The sequence below is a fragment of the Gracilinanus agilis genome, chromosome 1 (genome assembly GCF_016433145.1).
Source record: "Gracilinanus agilis isolate LMUSP501 chromosome 1, AgileGrace, whole genome shotgun sequence".
Lineage (NCBI taxonomy): Eukaryota > Metazoa > Chordata > Mammalia > Didelphimorphia > Didelphidae > Gracilinanus > Gracilinanus agilis.
In genome coordinates this window covers 693,800,535-693,820,191 of record NC_058130.1, presented here as the reverse complement: position 1 = coordinate 693,820,191, position 19,657 = coordinate 693,800,535, and the positions used below count along the sequence as shown (strand labels likewise).

The window sequence follows — 19,657 nt, the reverse complement described above, 5'->3', positions numbered from 1 at the left end:
ATGTGTGTGTGTGTGTCTGTCTGTTTGTCTGTCTGTCTGTCTGTGTGACTAGAAAGGCTAGTGACAAGGATGGCATGAAGAGATCTGTAATTTAGGAATATGTCACTGACAGCTGAAAAGAGAAGATTGGAGTGGGGGAAAGACTGGAGGCAGAAGGCTATTACAATAATCTAAGCATGAGGTAACTTGGGTGTGGACCATGTTGGTGGCAATGTGAGTGGAAAGAAGGAGATGTATAAGAGAGATGTAAAATTTTATTTTCACCAATTACATGTAATAAAAAATGTCCATATAAGTTTTTTTAATTTATATAATCCAAATGGTCTCTCTTCCTCCTTCCTCCCCCACCCCCAGCTGACAAGCAATTCATTCTAGGTTATACATGTATTATCACACAAAACATATTTCTATATTCAGTTTTGTAAGTGAATAATATTATAAAATCAAACTCCCAAACATAAACCTAAATAAACAAGTGAAAAATAAAATGCTTTCATCTGTATTCTGACTCCATCATTTCTTTCTCTGGAGGTGGATAGCAGTCTTTGCCATAAATCCCTCAGAAATGTCCTGGATCTTTGTATTGCTCTTAGTAGCAAAGTCTATCGCAGTTGATCACTCTATAATATTGCTGTTACTGTGTACAGTGTTTTCCTGGTTCTTTGTATTTCACTCTGCATCAGTTCATTTAGTGAGATGAGCATCAGTGAATAATTGAGGCCCCAGTAAAATAAACAGGTTGGACAAAATTACCTTTAAGGTTCCATTTCAGCTTTACAATCTGTGCTTCCATAAATGTAGGAGAGATCAGACAATGGAAAGCCTCCTGCTTTGATGTGATTTTCCACTGTGGTGATAGGTTAATACTTTTTCTTCCTATTTTCTTCCAGTTTTGTGAGCAAGGATACATTTTTCTCCCCTTGGAATGTGAAGAAATCAGGGTAGGGTTGTAGTCTGTGGGAGGAGAGAAATGTTGGGAGCTTACTGGAATGGAGAACTGACACACACATCCTTAGCTGCATCAATATACCTACTTCCAAAAAAAAAAATCTAAGTGAAATTGTATTTTTGAGTATCCTAGGGAATTTGGGTATTTAAAGGTTTCCTATGGCAAATCCTTTCATAAAATGAACAGCCTTTTAGTTAACAGACTCCATTTTTCAGGACAGGTGTCATAGGATTGAGAGACTTCAGAGATCATTTAATCAAACTCTATAATTTTATAAATGAGGAAACCGAGGCAGAGGGAGGCTAAATGAGTTGCTTTGGTCACACCAGTAGCAGAGCCGCTTGAGATCAGGTATTGTTACGATGTCTGGACTGAGAATGAAGGCTTGAGTTGTTTCTATTCTCAGCTTTGCCCCTGTGCACTCCTGTGCAGGCCATTTCATCTCTCTGGGTCTGGATTTCCCCTTCCGTTGAAGGAAGGACTGGAGCAGTTGCCCTCAGCAGTCTCTCTCAGCTTCGATCTCTCTGAGCTTAAAAATAAAAACAAACAAATAATCTGGCTTTTTCGTGTATCGGGGTTCCTGGGAATCGAGGTCGACCAGCAATTCGCTGTATGTTTCCCCCTGGTGGCTAAAAAGAAGGCACGCACCCTCCGGAGAGGGGCAGGTGAATTGGGAGTCGGATGCCACAGGTCCTGACTCACTGGGCTTTGATGAGCATCAGGTCCCCGAGAGGAAGGCTTGATTGGGGTTCCGTCGTGGGCTGTGCCGTTCGGCATCACCAGCTGTTGGGAATCCTCCGTCGCTGCTTCCCGGATGAGTCACCGACTTGACAGAAGGAATCTGTCCCCGGGGATGCGGGATGGGGGTGGGTTCGTTTCTAAATTGACTTATGGACCACAGGAGAAGAGCATATGTGGGTGGTTGGCCTTCCTCCCTTCGCTTATCTTCTCTTCCATGCCTCCTTCCTGCCTAGTGCAAATACACTGCCTTCAACTCCCCTCAATTAACTCCCCTCCTGTACCCCACCCCCATGGTCTTGAAGCGTTTTCGACCCTGCTCTGAGTTTGCTGACACCGGGACCTTTCTCCCAGTCTCCTCTTGTACTTCTCTTCGTTTTGGAGGGACACCAGCTGAATGAAGCATCCAGCACTCAGTCTGCTAGGCTCTGAAGAATGCCAACGGTCCCTCCATCCGATGACAAGAAACAGGGAAAGGGAGGCCCCATCCACTCATGCTTAAAGCGTGTTGGAAACGGAAGGGTCTTTAGAAAACTTCTGCCCCTTCCTCTCTTACCCTCTACCCAATTTACAGAGGAGACTGAGGTCTGGCTAAGAGAAAAGGCTTCCCCAACGTCACTCAGCAAGTCAGAAGCGAGGGCTGGAATTAAACCTTGGGTGAAGGAGTAGCTCGGCAACATAGAAAGGGCATTGGATTTGAACTGGACTCCTAGTTCTGGTATTTGCTACCCATACGAATGTGAACGAGTCACTTTAAAATCTCTGGACCTCAGTTTCTTCATTTGGAAAATGGAAGTGTTGTGTGATTAGCTGCTTTCTAAAATCCGCGGCAGCTCTAATTCTTGTAATCAGAGATTGTTTCTTCAGAATCAGCGTGGGGAGCTAGGGGTGGCTTCATCCTGCTCAAGATTGCAGTGAGTTGCAAAGCTCTCCTGGTTGATAAAGGTGGGCTCCTCTATCTTCAAGCGAAGTCAACCTTCCACACCCTTCAATCCTCTCTCACCGTACCCCCACCCTCTATCTCCACTGTCCCTTCCTGGGTCACGTGAGTGATGCAGGGGTGTGACTGGTAGGGCGCAACCCTGGCTCAGCCAGTCCCTAACTCTTTAGGTACCCAGCGACAATTAGGGAAGGAGAGGGATTTCTGCCTGGCCTTCATTAGTGCCTCATTTTACCCAGGGCAGCCCACGTATTGCCAGAGACCCCAGTAGGTTTCTTCAGTTAGAAGGGGGTGGGGCCAGCGGCTGCGGGGGAGGGGCTGGGGTGTAAGACTGAGATAGCTGGAGACAGACAGGGAAGGAGAAGAAGAGACAGAGGAGGCAGGACCAGAGAGAACCCGCTGGGACGAACCAGGGATAAGGCGCGAGACCAAAGCCTAGGGATTAAGCCCTTTTCTCAGTCTCCCTATCTCCACCTAGGCGAAGAAGATGGGGAAAGGCTAGGGAAAGAAAGATGCTTTTGTCCTGCCTTGCAAAGAATGGGAATCCTTAGATAAATCGGGGAGGGGGCGGGTGTGTGTGTGTGTGTGTGTGTGTGTGTGTGTGTGTGTGTGTGTGCAAGGAGACAACTGGGGGTGGGCTGTCTCTAAGCCCTGAGCAGGGCAGCTAGAGCCACAGCCTCAACTACAACCTTCCCGAGCCTCTGAAGAGAGAGAGAGAGGAGCAAGGGGACGGGAGCTAGGGGATATCTGCCCAGCAAGAGCATGCCGAGAGGATAAGAAGGAACATCCTAGGAGAAGAATGCTTTCTTTGAATGGGAATGGGGTAGGAGGGTTGAGAGGAAAGAACATGCGCCGCTTTCCTTTTGTATCAATCTCCCCGATTGTTTCAAGTAGCTTCGTCTTCCTTCCTCCCTGGGGCGTCCCTGTGCTCGCGCCAGAGGGGGCTCCCTGCTCTGTTCCGACCTGGCAGCGAAAAAGGCCGGCGGCGTGAGCTACTTGCAGCCCATCGGCTCACGCCTCCAGCCTAGGTGGTTGCAGCCAGTTCGGTGTCCCGGCCCGCGCTCCGAAGCGGAGAAGAAAGCGCTCTGCAGCTCTGACTGGTGCCAGGTGGACAGAACCCAAGGGGAAATCTTCTGAGGACCCTTTTCCTCCCCATTCCCAGCTTTTCCCAAAGCTCCCTGGTTTACTTCTTTCTCCATCCTCTTCCCTTTCCACGTTCCCAGTCTCTTCTTTCAAACCATCAGTCTTCCCACCCCAGCCCCCCAGCCTAAACCCATCTTTTAGTCTTCCCTGGGATACGCCCCTTGCCCGTGATTCTTTTCTGAGCTCTAGTCTCCAGCCCGAAACCTCGGACTCCCCGAATTCCCCTCCCGCTGGGGTGGCGGCCCAGAGGAGCTCTCTCCAAAGCCCCTAGCTGTCCTCAGCTGGGATGGTACTTCAGAGCACTGACTGAGGAGCCTTTATTTATGCCACCCTTCTCCTCCCCCCATCCCTTCGGTTTTCAGTCGAAAAAACAAAAAACCTCCAAGTGTTCCGTAGCTCCTCCCCCTCTTCCTTTCACACACCCAGATTTTATTATTCATAGCATTCTGGCCCGTTATCTTCTTCCCCTCCCCCCTTCTTTCCATCATCTTCTCCCCGCCCTTTGAGTCCCCTCCTGGCGAGCCGCGTGCGTCTCTGCGCCCTGGTCGTGTCTGCGGCGATTTGGAGCCAGCTGGCCCTGGACTTTGGGGAGGCGACTCGCCGAGGGAAGACATGAGGAGGGCCTTGGTGTAAATCGGTCCTTCCCCAAGCGCCCCCACTGCGACCACCATCCCGAAGATTAGCCACAGGGGCTGACACTCACACATATTTTACACACTCCCATGCGCGCACATACACAGACACACACACATATACACACACGCACGCACAGCCCCAGGCCGACTGAGCGCAACGCTGAGGCTGTCAGCAGAGCTTTATTGCTTGGGGGAGAAATCAGGGGACACCTCCCTCCCTTCCAGCGCCTGGTGTCTCTCCCCAACTCCGCTCCCAGTCGCCACCTGCAGCCCTGGGACTCCCCAGCCTTTTGTTTAGCTGCCTGGACGCGGGTAGGGAATCCGGTTAGGCTCATGAGCCCGCTCCAGCCCTGGAACTCCCCGAGGCTCGCGGGACTCCCTTTTGGTCCCCTGAGCGCTCCGCGCGGACCCGCTCTGGCACTGATGGAGGGGAGGGAAATGAGCTGCACTTAGACTTGGTCTCTGGCCGCGCCCTCCTCGTCCGGCCCCCGCCCCCCCTCCCCACCCCGGGTTCAGTCTAGGCTCTGGGGCTGGAGGGCAGCGGAAAGAAAACTTGCAAGGCTGCCTGGGGTCTTAAGCGAAAATCGGGCTAGAGGAAGATCGGACTAGGAGGAGAAGAAAACATTTTCTTCTGTCCTTTTCCCCCTTCTGGAGTTTTGGGACATCCCCTCCTCGCCTCCTCCACTTGTCTGTTTCATCCCATATCCCTCTCTTGCCTCTCTTTTCCCCACCCCCTCCTTGCCTGGCATCTAGAGGAGACCCCTGAAGACCAGTCACTTCGTAAACTTTTCCCCCTTTGGTGGGAGTTGGGGTCGGGGAGAGGGAGGGTGAGAGGGCCTGGAAACTCCAGTCCGGCTCTGCGCTCTACGGACCTGCAGGCGCTGCCTCCAGTTCCTTAAAGCCCGCCGAGGCCAGGAGGAGGAGGAAGAGAAAGCTGGAGGCGGGGAGGACGAAAGGGAAGGAGAGAGAAGAGGGATAGCTGCTGCTCTTGAATTAAGAAGAGACAGTGGCGACAATAGACCAGAGGACTTGGGTGCTGGGGTTTTGTTTTGTTTTGTTTTGTTTTTCCGGGGGAGGGAGTCTTTTTCCCTCCCCAGTGGTCACTAGCGGGGTTTGCCATTGATGGCACTGCGCAGTGGGACAGGTTGGTTTGGCCAGGTCTTGCGCAGAGTGTCCGGGCTCCCCGGCACCTGGTCCCGGCGCTCCAGCAGCCTCCTGTGCCTCTCTTCCTCGCAGGAGCCTGAGGCTCGGCCGCGCCAGCAGCAGCATCAGGAGCAGCAGCAGCAACCGCAGCAGCAGCCGCCACCACGGCGGCGGCGGCGGCATCAGCAGTTACCGCAGCTCCAGCTCCAGCCTTATCCCCTCCACCTCCACCACCCGCGCCGTAGCAGTGGCGGCAGCAGCAGCAGCAGCAGTAGCAGCGTCGGCGGAGGCTACCTCCCATACCCCCCGCCCCTTGGGCAGCCGCCCCACTGCTGCTTACAACTTCCCAGTAGAGGAGGAGGAGGTGGAGGAGGAGGAGGAGGAGGGGGAGGACGGGGAGGAGGAGGCGGCGGCAGGAGAGCAGGAGGCGGTGGCTGCTGCGCGCTGCAGTCGGACCGCCGGGCGGCCGGGGGACATGCACCCCGTGCCGGCCCCTTGCTGGCGGCCATGAAGCGGCAGAACGTGCGGACCTTGTCCCTCATCATCTGCACCTTCACTTACCTCTTGGTGGGCGCTGCTGTCTTCGACGCCCTGGAGTCCGACCACGAGATGCGCGAGGAGGAGAAACTCAAAGCCGAGGAGATCCGGATTAAGGGAAAGTACAACATCACTAGCGAGGACTACCTCCAGCTGGAGCTGGTCATCATGCAGTCGGAGCCCCACCGCGCTGGGGTCCAGTGGAAATTCGCCGGATCCTTCTACTTCGCGATCACCGTGATCACCACGATAGGTAAGACCCGGGCTGGGCAGGGCTGGGCAGAGCTGACTTTAGCCTACGAACTGGCTTTCACCACTTTGACCCTTATTCCAGGGACAAGGGATCCGAAGAGTTCAAGACAGGGAGAGGGGTGGTGGAAGAATGCAGAGAGCTACGAAGGGGATGCTTTCTGAGTGCAAGGGGTTAAAATGATATTAACGAACCCCCTCACCCTTTTACCTTCACCCTTCCCACCCAAAGCCCGAGTAGTCCCCTATTGGATCTATTTCTGTATAGTCTTTGAGAGCTCTTTACTTCTTATCACTGTCCCTTCCTCATCATTTGTGTGTGTGTGTGTGGGGGGGGGGGGTGGCAACGAGGGGCTAGGAGACGGGGCCTGAGGGTCTCTATGTAGCTGTGCTTTGAACTCCTGGAACGGAGAGTTTCGAGGAGGCTAAGGAGGCGAAGCTCACTTTTGCGAGAGTCGGGAGCTAAGAATAAACCTGTTTTGGACGTTCCCTCCCTTCCTGCTTCCCCCACCCCCACCCTACCCCCAGCAGTGGGGTTAGGATGTCAGGATGTAGTCTTTTCCATCCTGTTACTTACTATTGATGACTGGGTGCTTCTGGGTGAGAGTTTCAGGATCTTCACTGGCATTCCTGCTGGCGACAGGAAACTCATGTCAAGGTGCCTTTTGGGTAGTGGGGAAGCCCTGGGACCTATCCTAGCTCTTAACAGGTGCCTGTATCCCTCTTTCTTCAACCCTTGCCTTTCCTTTAGTAATCCCTGTTCCCGTCCTTCCTCTATCTTACTCGTGTTTCCCCCGGAGTTGTGGCAGCTGGAAGCAATAGGAAGCTGGGGAAAAGGTTAGAACGTTCAGGGTCTTGTGTGCTCTTTGCCTGGAAAACAGAGCGAGGGACCAAAGTCAGGTACAAGTTTTTCTGCGTTTGTCTGGAAAGGACTTAATGAATGGCTGTTGTATTATGGTGGCCAAGTGCTGGGGTGACACTCCCTCTCCCCCTCCCCCACTCTGTAATTCTGGTTGGCAGAGTTGAGGATGAGAACAATTTCTTAGGGGATCAAAAAGAATGACTAGCATGCTTCTAACTAAAAGTAAGAGGTCATTTAATAACTGGTCTGGGAGACAATGGGGGTGTTTGTCTCAGTGCCAAGCAGAGATTTGGAGGTCCAGGCTGCCTCTACATACATTCTGTCTGCCCAAATGTAGCTGCGTGACAAAAGTCAACACCAGTGATTCTGGTACTTCTTTGTGACCTTACACTAAACGGGATGCTTTCATGGAGATGGCTAGTGTTTCTTTCTGAGAGCACTCTCTGTCACACAAGCTTGAGGATCTGTGGAGATGTGAGAAGGTCATTTTTATCCCAGTAGACAGTGGAAAGTGCATTGTATTGGAAAGGACAGGAGACTGGTTCCCTGTTGTTAATAGAGACAGACAATATCTTTCAACCATTCAGAACTTGTTACCACACAGCCACACTTACCACCTGAAGATATTGCTGGTTTACAACACAATGTGGCATATCTTTTGACCTAAGGGTGGGGAAGAGAAAGGTATTTTCTCCTATGCAAAGTTCTAAACTGTGCTGGGGGCCTTTGGGGTCATTTTTACTCTCTCTAAGAGCTCTTGCTTCTTGTTCTTTTCTTTCCATTTCCTTCCCTCCCACTTTCATTCATTCTTCCTTTCCTCTTTCTTTCCTAATTACCCTCTTTCCCTTCTTTCTCACTCTGTCTGCTTCTTCTTTCTCTGTAGCCTGATTATTGCTTTCATTTTTTCCTCTTTGGGATTTTTCCTTGTTTGGAGAGATCTGCATGAATAAAATCAGAATTTCTCATTTTGCCATATGGGATGGGAAGCACACAATGATTTTTATTTCTCATGAGACTGAAAAAGAGTTAGGGAAAATTCACTTTGAAAGAACTTTTAATCAGTGATTCAGTTTTGACTGTTTTAAAGAGAAATTCTAAGTTTGTAGCTTATAAATTATCTTCAACCTAGTCGAATGATCTCTTTTTGCCATAGACTAAGTAAATTCAGTGCTGTCCAGACTGTATTTTTTGGTCACATAGAACAGTCAGTCATCACTGAAGTTGCCACCTTCAAACTTCCATCAGATTTGTAGAGGGAAAGCCCCAGAGCAGGGAACCTGTAGTGAAGAGAGATATTTATTTGTACTTGGAGAGTGCCTTTAAAATTGAGTTGTGCAGGGTTTGGGGGTGGTGTAGAAAGAGATACTATGTGAAGAAGGCTTTTATTTCAGATGGAAAATACCAAAAGTTTGTTGGTAAAATTGAAGGATTTGAATGGTAAGGGTACAAGATTGATAAAAGGGATTTCCTCCCCTCATTGGAAAATGAAAAGTTTGTCCTTTAAAGTCTCAGTATTGTTGATGTTAAAGTTTTCATTAATGCATATTTTCTTTCAAGGTAAAGATTAGCTACTTCTGAGCAGGACTCAGGCCTCTTAAGGGTTAATAGTCTTTAGGATGAAAATGTTATTGAAGCCATAGTAATGGAGCAGCCAGAAGTAGAAGGGGTTTTAAGGAGTCCAACCCTAGGACTTACATGTGACCCCTTTTCATGCCCTTCTCTTTCGTGGACTTTCTTTCTCCCTAATAAACCTGTAAGCCAGAAGTGTGGGTGGGAGTAGGAGGGGCTTTCCTGACCTTTGAGGTTCATGTGGATTCCTATAGCTCTCCTGATCCCCAGATGATAAACAAGAGCCTTGGCTCTCAGAGATGGAGCTTTCTTTATTTTTACCTTTTCTGACCCTAAGTTTTTCACCTTTTGTCTTTCACTTGTGGGAATAAGGGCAGAAGCTATCATTTTACAGTTACTGGACATAAATAGATCTAACCTCTCAACATATTTCATGATGCTGTTCTTAAAGATTAGATACATGAATTGTTTTACAAAATTATATGGACTTGTGTTTTTCTGATGTACTTACTGATTCCTTTCAAGTATACCTTTACTCCTGAAAATTTCAAATCTTCATGGGGGGGCAATACTTTAGTTCTAGTATAAAAGAGATTCGATTTGGAGGACCTGGGTCCTCATCCCTACTCTAACTTGGCTATTTACTATCTAGGTGGCCTTGTTCAAATCACATCCCCTCACTTGGTCTCACTTTCCTCATATGTAAAGTCAGGGGTTGGACTATATGTCAAAAGTTCCTCTCAAGCTTCAATTCTATGAAATTTGTGGAAATTCAAGAAATTTAGAATAGAAAGGGTAGGCAGAAGTTAACATGCTCCCTTTTTTTTTCTAAGAGAGTTTAGCATAAGTGGTCAAATTTACAGGAAACAAAACATGTCCCATTTTGGTTCTGTTTGTTTTCTTCTTTTTTAATATAAATGCTAATTAAGGTAGTCTCAGGCCTTGAACAAAACTACCCCAAAGCTGTGTCCTCTAAGGTGTTTTGTATTGGACAATGATTATAACCAGTCAGGTTAATCTTTCCTTGTGCTCTCTCTCTCTCTCTCTCTCTCTCTCTCTCTCTCTCTCTCTCTCTCNCTTGTTCAAATCACATCCCCTCACTTGGTCTCACTTTCCTCATATGTAAAGTCAGGGGTTGGACTATATGTCAAAAGTTCCTCTCAAGCTTCAATTCTATGAAATTTGTGGAAATTCAAGAAATTTAGAATAGAAAGGGTAGGCAGAAGTTAACATGCTCCCTTTTTTTTTCTAAGAGAGTTTAGCATAAGTGGTCAAATTTACAGGAAACAAAACATGTCCCATTTTGGTTCTGTTTGTTTTCTTCTTTTTTAATATAAATGCTAATTAAGGTAGTCTCAGGCCTTGAACAAAACTACCCCAAAGCTGTGTCCTCTAAGGTGTTTTGTATTGGACAATGATTATAACCAGTCAGGTTAATCTTTCCTTGTGCGCTCTCTCTCTCTCTCTCTCTCTCTCTCTCTCTCTCTCTCTCTCTCTCTCTCTCTCTCTCTCTCTCTTTTTAAATCTAACCTCCAGACATTCCCATGCTTGCTACATTTTCCCTCTAATGTCTCAGAAGGAGAATTCCAAGAGTATATTGCATTTTGCATCCATTAATGAAGAGGTCCTCCCCTAATTCAATTATTAAATAGCTTTGTAAAGTGACTTTTAAAAAATATTATTGCCATTTCATCTTGGATTACTGGCTGTGCTTCTGTAAAACAGGTTGTTGCTTTTGGAATATCACATTAATCCTGACCTAGATCTCAGAGGAGTTGTACTAATGAGAGGTGCTACAATGGAGTAGAAAAAATGATAGATTGGGAGTTAAGGGGAAAGTTAGGAAAGAGCCCAGATGTTCTAAGCTAATCAATGACTTTAAGCAAGAAACTTTGCTCATCTGGGTCAACAGTTTCTTTATAAGATGGTTTGAACTGGGTAGTTTTTGAGATCTTAGAGTCCCTCCTGTCCCTAACATTCTACCTTCCAACACTATATTCCAAAGTCCCTTTAATATTGTATGCGCTAACATTTTATGTTCTGAGGTTCCTTCCTGCTCTAATATATATATATTCTAGGTTTTCACATTCTTTATTCTAAGGTCCCTCAAATTGTATTCTAACACTGTATCTCCTAAGTTTCTTTCCAGCTAGTTCTTTGTATAGTCTATGTTCTAATATCCAATATTCTCTGGCTCCTTGAAGTTTTAATACCTCATGAATATAGTTATCAATGCAATTAATAACAAAGGACCAAATACAACTCAAAGTGCCCATTCAGATTTTGTATTTCAATGACTCTTTCTCCCTTCCTCCCTCCTGCTTGCTTTTCCCTTCTCTCTTTGCCTCTGCCCTAATTGTTTTTCTGAGCTACTTATGTGTATCCATTTCGATGGGAAGAAAATGTTTTCATTTTAAACTTCTGAGGCTTCAGAAATCTTGGATGTGTCTATTTTAAGCTGTGAAATCTTTAATATACAGCTGTTGTGTTTTCCTAGCTCGAACTACACTATGGAATTACTTAAAAAAAAAACTGCAAACATATGTACCTATTCTTGTGCAAGTTTAAATTCATTGCTTTGGGGTCTTACTTTTCAATTTAAACTGCGTGTGTGTGAATGTCTGGCTTTGGAGCACTCCCTTGATTGTGGTGCTGTAAGGGACAGCTCCTTGTAGCAAACTCCTGCAGTCTATGCCTTGGGCCAAATTTTTATTCCACAGTAGGAGGCATGGTTGATTCTCACTGGTTAGGATTCGAGAACAATTGTTTTTAAACCAGTGTTTGTACTATTTATTGTTCTTTGAATTTAAATTCTAGGGAGTTGTTGGTATTACTAACCTTCCTAGAAAATATGAGATCAGATGATTTTCTCCATCCCTTCTCCTTTTTGTGTGAGGCTCGGAAATGAGTGATGGATTTCCTCTTCTTCCTTACTTCCCTTCCTACTTGCCTTATCCCAGGTCAGTGAATTGCAGTAATTGAAGAGATCAGGTTGCTGTAGGAGATAGAGGTTTTTAAAACTCTATGCTTCAGGGAATTTTCTATAGAAAAAAGAGGACAATAGCCAGAAGGGATCTTAAAGATCATAGAATCCAGTTCTCTGCCCCAAATCATACTCTCAGACTTAAAAAGGGGCGCACAGAATATGTATTTGAACTCATACTTAAATAGGAATCTCTGCCACAACTTCTGACAAGTCTTCTGGCTGAGAGATATGGTTTTCACTGATGAGGCCACCTACAGCATTCTGGGTAGTTTTAATTTTGAGGAAGTTTTTACTTACGTGGAAATGCAAATTTTCCTCTATACAATTTATACTTGTGTTGCTCCTATTCTGCCCTCTGGCATCAAGTAGAAGAAGTCAAATTCTTTTTTTTCCTATGAAAAATCATCAGACACTTAAAGATATCCATTACATCTCCTCTAAGTATTCCTTTCTCCAGGCTTAGCATCCCTCTTTCTTTCAAGTCAGTGTTTAGATGGCATGATCTCTTACTATCCTGAACATCCTCTTCTGGTTCCACTCCATTTATTCATTTGGTAGGTAATTTGGATCTGAGAGCTAAAGATATGAGCATAAGTAATTTCGTGGCAAAGTCTAAATTTGAACTATGGTCCATGACTTTCCAGTGATGTTTTCCATTTTACCATGATTCTTCCAATATCCTCTTCATTCTATTGTTTAACATTTCATTTCTATAGCAATCACCACCTCTGACATGGTTAATCCTAGAAGTAAGAGAAAAGACCCCCCTTTTAGAAACTTAAGGCTCCCACATAAAGCAGTGGCATTCAAGTTTTCAAAGGAACAACTGCTTCCCAAACACATCGTGACCTTTTCTCCTTTTTCCTCCTCAATTGGAGATGTTATGAGGAATTTTAAAAAGTCATCAGATTTAGGGAACTGGGTTTCACATTCCCAGATCTGTTCCTTACTATCTTGTGACCTCCTGCAAACCATTTTCCTTCTCTACAACTCAGTTTCCTCTTCTGTAAAATGAAGAAGTTGGGGCCAGGTGGGTAGCACAATGAATACAGCACCACACCTGGGGTTGGGAGGGCTTGGATTCAAATCTGCTTTAGAGACTTCCCAGTTGTGTAATCCTGGGCAAGTCACTTAACCCTGATTGCCTAGCTCTCTCTGCAATTCTGTCTTAGAACTAATACTAAGGATTAAAAATGATAATTAAAAATGAAGGGAATTGGATTGGGTGACTAGAGCCTTGAATCTACAACTTTAGAATTTTTTTTAGTTACTTTCAATGGAAGTTCTTTGATAGAATTTAATTCATAAAGTTCTATTAGGTTTTAGGAGATTGTCAGAGACGCTCCACCCTCTGCTGCTGAAGGAGGAGAGTGAATTGAGGCAGAGTGTTGAATCAATAAAGGTAGGGAGAGAAACACTTAAAGTAATCGAGTTCTTTGCATCTTCACTTGCTTCTCATTGCTCAGGTAGGTAACTCTTTCCAGAGCCACCAATAGCTTTGTGGAATCTTCCATCACTTTTTCTTTGTTTTGTTGGCTTTTTCAAACCATCAATTAGGCTAGCTAATTCTAAAGTAGTTAATATTTGTAAAGTATTATCACACTACCTGGCACATAGTAGGTGCTGAATAAGGGCTTGTGGAAAGTGGTTAACTGGAAAGCTGAAAACTTCAGTTCTATTCTTGTACTGCTGCTAATTCATTATGTGGCTGTGAGCAACAATAATAATGACAATAAAAACAACTGATTGACATTGAAGTAGTTACCCGTGACTCATAATATCCCTGGAAGGATGGGTAGTGATAATAATAGTTAACATATATGTAGCACTTTAAAGTTTGTAAAAATTTCATATATTTATTCATTTGAGCCTCCTAATAATCCTGAGAAGCAGATGCTGCTATTACACCCTATTTTACAGATGGGGAAACTGAGGCACATAGGAGTTAAGGGTCTTTCCCAAAGTCTCACAAATACTATAAGCAGCAGATTCTTCAACTCCAAATCCTATAGTCTTTCTTCCTTCCCCTTCTAACTATAAGTGTCCAAGTTGGGACTCAATAAGAATTCTTCTGCCTAGAAGTGCTTGATTCATACCCCTTAGTTTCCTCCTTTGCAAAATGAGTGGGTTTTCAATGAGATGATCTCAAAGGCCATGTCAGCTCTAAAATCTTTTAATTTAATTTATTAATTAACTTATCTTTTACTTTTTAAAATTAAATTACATTTAAAAATATATTTTAAAAATAACATTTTATTTTCCTCCTGATTACATATAAAACACAATTTTTAACATTAGTGCTTTAAAAATTTTTTTGAGTTCCCAATTCTCCCTCTACCCCTCCTTCCCTTTCCCCTCCCTGAGATGATAAGCATTTAACATGTGCAATCATATAAACCATTTTTCCGTACTCAGCTCTAAAATCTTACCAATCGGATCCAATTTACCCTGTAAACTATGGTGCTTTCCACCTTCATTCACCTTAAATGTTAAATCATCCTAGTGTTCCCAGCAACTTAAAAGCATATTTTCATATAATGAGCCAGGCTGGGTGCAGGAAGTAACTGTCTTAATTTTCTTTATTCCCTTGGAGTAGCCATTGGCACTGCAAAATCGTGCTCTTTCCATGGGTACCTCTCCTCATCCTTTGGCCTTTTAAGGCTGATAGTCATACTTGATTTAACACTCCAGTATTCTAGTAAACACTGAATATTTATGGAGCCTTGTGTAGGACTGGGGTGCACTTGTTATTTCTGATTGTAAACAACGGAAGCAAGGGGCATGAATTATTTTAACAACAAAAGGAGATCCCAGGATGGGGGGATTTGAGGCAGATGATGAAACTTGGTGAGATCTGGGAGCCAGAAACACGAGCTCACCCTGGGCTACAGCCTCCAAGATTCCCCGGGTCAGATGAAGGGTCACAGATTTAGATCCAAAAGAGACCTTAGAGCTCATTTGTCTATCCCCTCGTTTTAGAGCAAATAGCTCACTTTTCTATTTACAAAGCACTTTCCATACATCATCATTTTTGCCACCTTTGTGAGATAGGTGCTTTTATTATCCCTATTTTACAGTTAGAGAAACTGAGGCTGAAAGCAGTTAAGAGACTAGAGTTACACAGCTAGTAAATCTGAGACAGGATTTGAACTCGGGTCCTGACTGCAAGCCCAATGCCATCCATTAACTCAATAGGTGACTTGGAGCAACCATGATATAGCAAATGATTCAAATTGAAGTAGTGTCTTAAGATTCACAATATCCCTAAGAGGCTGATTAGTAGCAATACTAATAATCATCATTATACCAATAGCATTTAAAGTTTGCAAAGTGCTTTACCTATGTTAACTCATTTAAGTCTCACAGTGAACCTGTATGGGAGATGCTATTATCATCTCCATTTTACAGATGAGGAAACTGAGACCCAGAAAAGTTAAATGTTGTGTCCAGGCTCAAATAAGTAGAAAATGGAAGAGACAGAATTTGAACTTGGGTCCTCTAGTGAGAGGGAAAGGAAAAAAGCTTTTATATAGTATCTACTATATTCCAGGCACTGTGCTAACCACTCCAGAAATATTGTCTCATTTGATCCTTACAAGAACCCTAGGAGGAAGATGCTATTCTTACTCCTATTTTACAGGTAAGGCTACTGAGATAAACTGAGGTTGAGCAACTTGTCCAGAATCACACCTCTAATTAGTACGTGTCTGAGGCCAGATTTAAACTCGGGTCTCCCTGACCCCAGTCTCAAGGCTGTATCTGCTGGGAAACCTAGCTGCATGTCTAGTGTATCACAAGTTGCAGACATATATGATGTTGGAGCAGGAAGGGACCTTAGAACATAGGCTCACAGGTTTTAGAATCAGAAAGGGTCTTAGTTTCCTTTTTTAAAACAATTGGGCTGAACCAGCTGCTACTTTATGCCCCAAAGTGGGGAAATGATGTGCTCATAGTCATACAAGTAGTAAGACACAGATTTTGTTGTTCATTCATTTCAGTCATATGTGACTCTTCATGACTCCCTTTGGAGTTTTCTTGGCAGAGACACTGGAGTGGCTTGGCATTTCTTTCTCCAGCTCATTTTACAGAGGAGCAATTGAGGCAATCAGGGTTAAGTGACTTGCCTAGAGTCACACAGCTAAAGTAAGTATCTGAAGTCAGATTTGAACTGGGGAAGATGTGTTTTTACTGAGTCCCAGAGCTGGGCTTCAAATGAAAGTCATTTGCTTTTAGATCCAGCCCTCTCTTCCCCAAGAGAATACTCATAGAATGTTGAAACTGAAGGAAACTTTAGAGATCATCCAGGAAAACGTGTCCATTTTAAAGACAAAGAAATAGTTACTCAGAGAAGTGGACCAATTCAGATAAAGCCCCTTAGATACTAACACATTGTTAGTGTAACTATGACTGTGGGGCTATAAAACTGGGCATACCCTTTGATCCAGTAATCCATTACTGGGTCTGTATCCCAAAGAGAAAATAAAAAAGGGGAAAGGACCTACGTGTAAAAGGAAATTTATAGTAGCTCGTTTTGTGGTGGCAAAGAATTGGAAATTGAGGGGATATTCATCATTTGGAGATTGGCTGAACAAATTGTGTTGGTGATAGAATACTATTGTGCTAGAAGAAATGATGAGCAAGATGATTTTGGAAAAAACAGGAAAAATTGGAACAAATGGATGCAGAGTGAAATAAGCAGAACCGGGAGAACATTGTACACAGTAACAGCAATATTGTATGATGATCAACTGTGAAAACTTGGCTACTATCAGCAATATGCTGATCTGGGACAATCCTGAAAGTCTCATGATGGGGAATGCTATCCACCACTAGAAAAAGAACCAGTGGAGTCAGAGGGATGCAGATCAAAGCATACTATCTTTCATATCAGTATATTTATGGTTTTATTTGGGGGTTTAGGTTTTGTAGGAGCGAGCTCTTAAAACAATCACTAATATGGAGGCGTGTTTTGCACAATAAAAAATAAAGCTCCTCATGTACAAAACGGCAGCAACAGAAGGCCTGGGTTCATCTCCTGGGTCCAATCCTAGATTAAGATGTGATTTCCATTAATGATATTCACATGAATTGAGGATAAGAATAAATATGTCCACCCTATAGGTGGAAAGGGCAGAATGGAGCCCACCACCTGCTCCCGTGATGCTGAAATGAGAACTCAAATCAACCTAGCCTTTTAGATGCTAAACAATTTCATCTTCTTGCCTCTATGGCTCAGGCAGTAGAAGTAGGATTTTTTGAATCTAGGGAACTTCCCTAAGTTGTTTTGCCCTGATGATGGAGTGTTTGATGGGAAATTTTATTGTAAATGAAAAGCAGCAGGTTTGGAATTCTTCCCTTCATTCTCATCCCCCACTCTGAGTTGTCATGTCAGCTGTGGAAAGCATTACTGATAGATGCCAATTTTTTAGCTCTGATTTGAAATGAACCAAGATAAGTTACCCTCATGTCTCCTAAGCAGCTATTAGGGTCAAATACCAAAGGGCCATGCACAATGGAGCAGCTAAGTGATGTAGTGGATACAGTGCAGGTGCTAGAGACAGGAAGATATCTTCCTGAGTTCAAAACTGATCTCAGACGCTTCACCCTTTTTGCCTCAGTTTCCTCCTCTGTAAAATGAGCTGGAAAAGGAAATGGCAACCATGCCAGTATTTCTGCCAAGAAAACCCCAAATAGGATCAGGAAGAGTTGGACATGACTGAAATGACTGAACAACAACAACAATGACTGTCCTTGGCATATTGGAGAAAGTGCTGGGATGGGAGCCAGAAGTCCTGGGTTTGTGTCTTTCTTCTGCTACTTACTAGCTATGTGACTTTGGGCAAGTCATATTAGCCCAGTCTCCTCATCTATAAAATGGGGTCAACAGTGCTTACATTCCCTCCCTCAACTGGTTGTAAGGAAATCACTCCCAATCTGTAAAGTATTACCTTCCATGTATTCCTAATGGGTCTGAATATTGGCTACTCAGGATAGCAAGTTTGGGAAAACAGTGTTGTTTTTTTTTCCTCTCTGTTTATTTCTTTGTATATTTTCCCTGTAAAAGTGATCTTTCCTTCCTTTATTTAGGGGAAATATAGTCAATATAAGTAATTTTTATTTTTTTAAACAACAATAAACTGTGATCTGATTTCAGTTACTCAGGGTGTTCCTAGAGAACCAGCTTGAGATGCTATCCATTGCATAGATATCTGAATGTTAATAGGAAACTCTTGAGGACAATAATGGCCTTAAGAGCAGCACTAATGGTCCCTAGTATGCCCAGCTTTACGTGGGGAAAATGAACTCAGAATCTTGGTCTCCAGATGTCCTTACAAATGACTGGCTCGATGAGTTTTTGATGTCTATGCCTTTTCTATCGTGGCCTAGCATTAGCTTAACAGCTTTAAAGTCTTCAAGTTTGTGGGTTGGAAAGGACTTAGAGAAAGCTGTTCCAAGATGGGAATGGTATGATATGAATCTCAAGTCAGTAGATCTGAATCGAACAATAGCCAGTTGATCTCCCTTCCTTTCAGGTCTCTTCCCTCTCCAGTCCATGCTCTCTACTCTACTGTCAACTGATCATCTGAAAACCCAGGTCTTATCATGTCACCTGCACCCCATTCAATAAATTCCAACGACGCCCTATTTTCTCCAGAATCAAACAGAAACTCTTCTTTTTGGCTTTTAATGCCATTCACTACTTATTCTCTACCTATCTTCTCAGTCTTCTTATTCCTGAACTCCCTCCTACCTCCAAAAAACTATGCAATCAAGTGATACTGGTCTTCTTGCTCCTCTTTACACAGAAGACTCCATCTTCCATCTCCAGGCATTTTGACTCATTGTTCTCCACGCCTGGAACACTTTCTCTGTCTCTGTCTCTGTCTCTGTCTCTGTCTCTGTCTCTGTCTCTGTCTCTGTCTCTGTCTTCCTCTCTTTTTTTTTTTCTCTCTCTCTCCCCACCTTGTGTCCCCCTCCTTCTCTCCCCACCCCCCTTTCCCTCCCCCTCTCCATCCCCTTCTCCCTCTCCTTCTCTGACACTTATTATGGGATATTCAATCGATGTCTATCATGTCCCACAATCTGCTGCTGGTCTACACCCCTTTTAGAACTTTCTTCAGCTCCTTTTTGTGTGCTTTGCAGTGTTGCATGACCATTCTTTTTTCCCTTTATTTCCTGTTATTTTTTTCCATGACTCTTATTATCCCCTCTCTGTCCATACCCTCCAAACAAAAAAACCCTCCCTTATAATAAGGCTAGTCAAGCAAAACAAACCCACACGTTGGCCATGCCTAAAAGTGTATGCTTCATTTGGCACCTCCAGTTCTCTGCCAAGCGACAACCCAGAGGCTTTTAAGATGATGAACATTGACTTGCCATTACCTTTAAACAACAATTCTTAAAGAAAGATGAGTTAGTGACCAGTCTGGGGAAATGGAGAATTTCTCACTACTAAGGCTCGTAGGTGTAATTTTCATACCCAAGGCTACTTATCTTTTTGTCAGACCAAGGTAGGTGTTTTTGTCTCATGCCGAATTGAGCTGCTCTATGATAACCTGGCTAATGGACCTTTACCACCTCTACAGAGGTGCTTTGTTAAACACACACACACACACACACACACACACACACACACACACACACAATCACACCTGGAAAGTTGAGTACAGTAGAGGGAACCTCAGAATTTTAGAGCTGGGAGGAACATGGAAAGATAAAACAATTTATTTCATTTTTTTGAAAAAGAAAAAAATCACTTTTATTCTGAACTTGTGAACAAACACCAAATAAGATGAGCATTTCCATTTTGTGAGTGGCTAGGTTGTATAGTGGTTAGAGCACTGGTTTGGAATCAGGAAGATTTTAATTCAAATCTGATCTCTGATATTTCTTAGCTGTGTGACCC

At 44.2% G+C, this 19,657-nt stretch overlaps 1 protein-coding gene across 1 annotated transcript in view; it reads left to right on the top strand.

Annotated features, from left to right (window-relative positions):
- The first annotated feature begins 5,344 nt into the window (after nt 1-5,344).
- Nucleotides 5,345-19,657, top strand: part of KCNK9 (potassium two pore domain channel subfamily K member 9) — a 173,884-nt gene continuing 159,571 nt past the window's right edge. Inside the window, exon 1 of the mRNA XM_044658296.1 lies at nt 5,345-6,338. Coding sequence (XP_044514231.1) covers nt 5,528-6,338 — 811 coding nt within the window. The 5' untranslated portion in view covers nt 5,345-5,527. The remainder of the gene's footprint in view (nt 6,339-19,657) is intronic.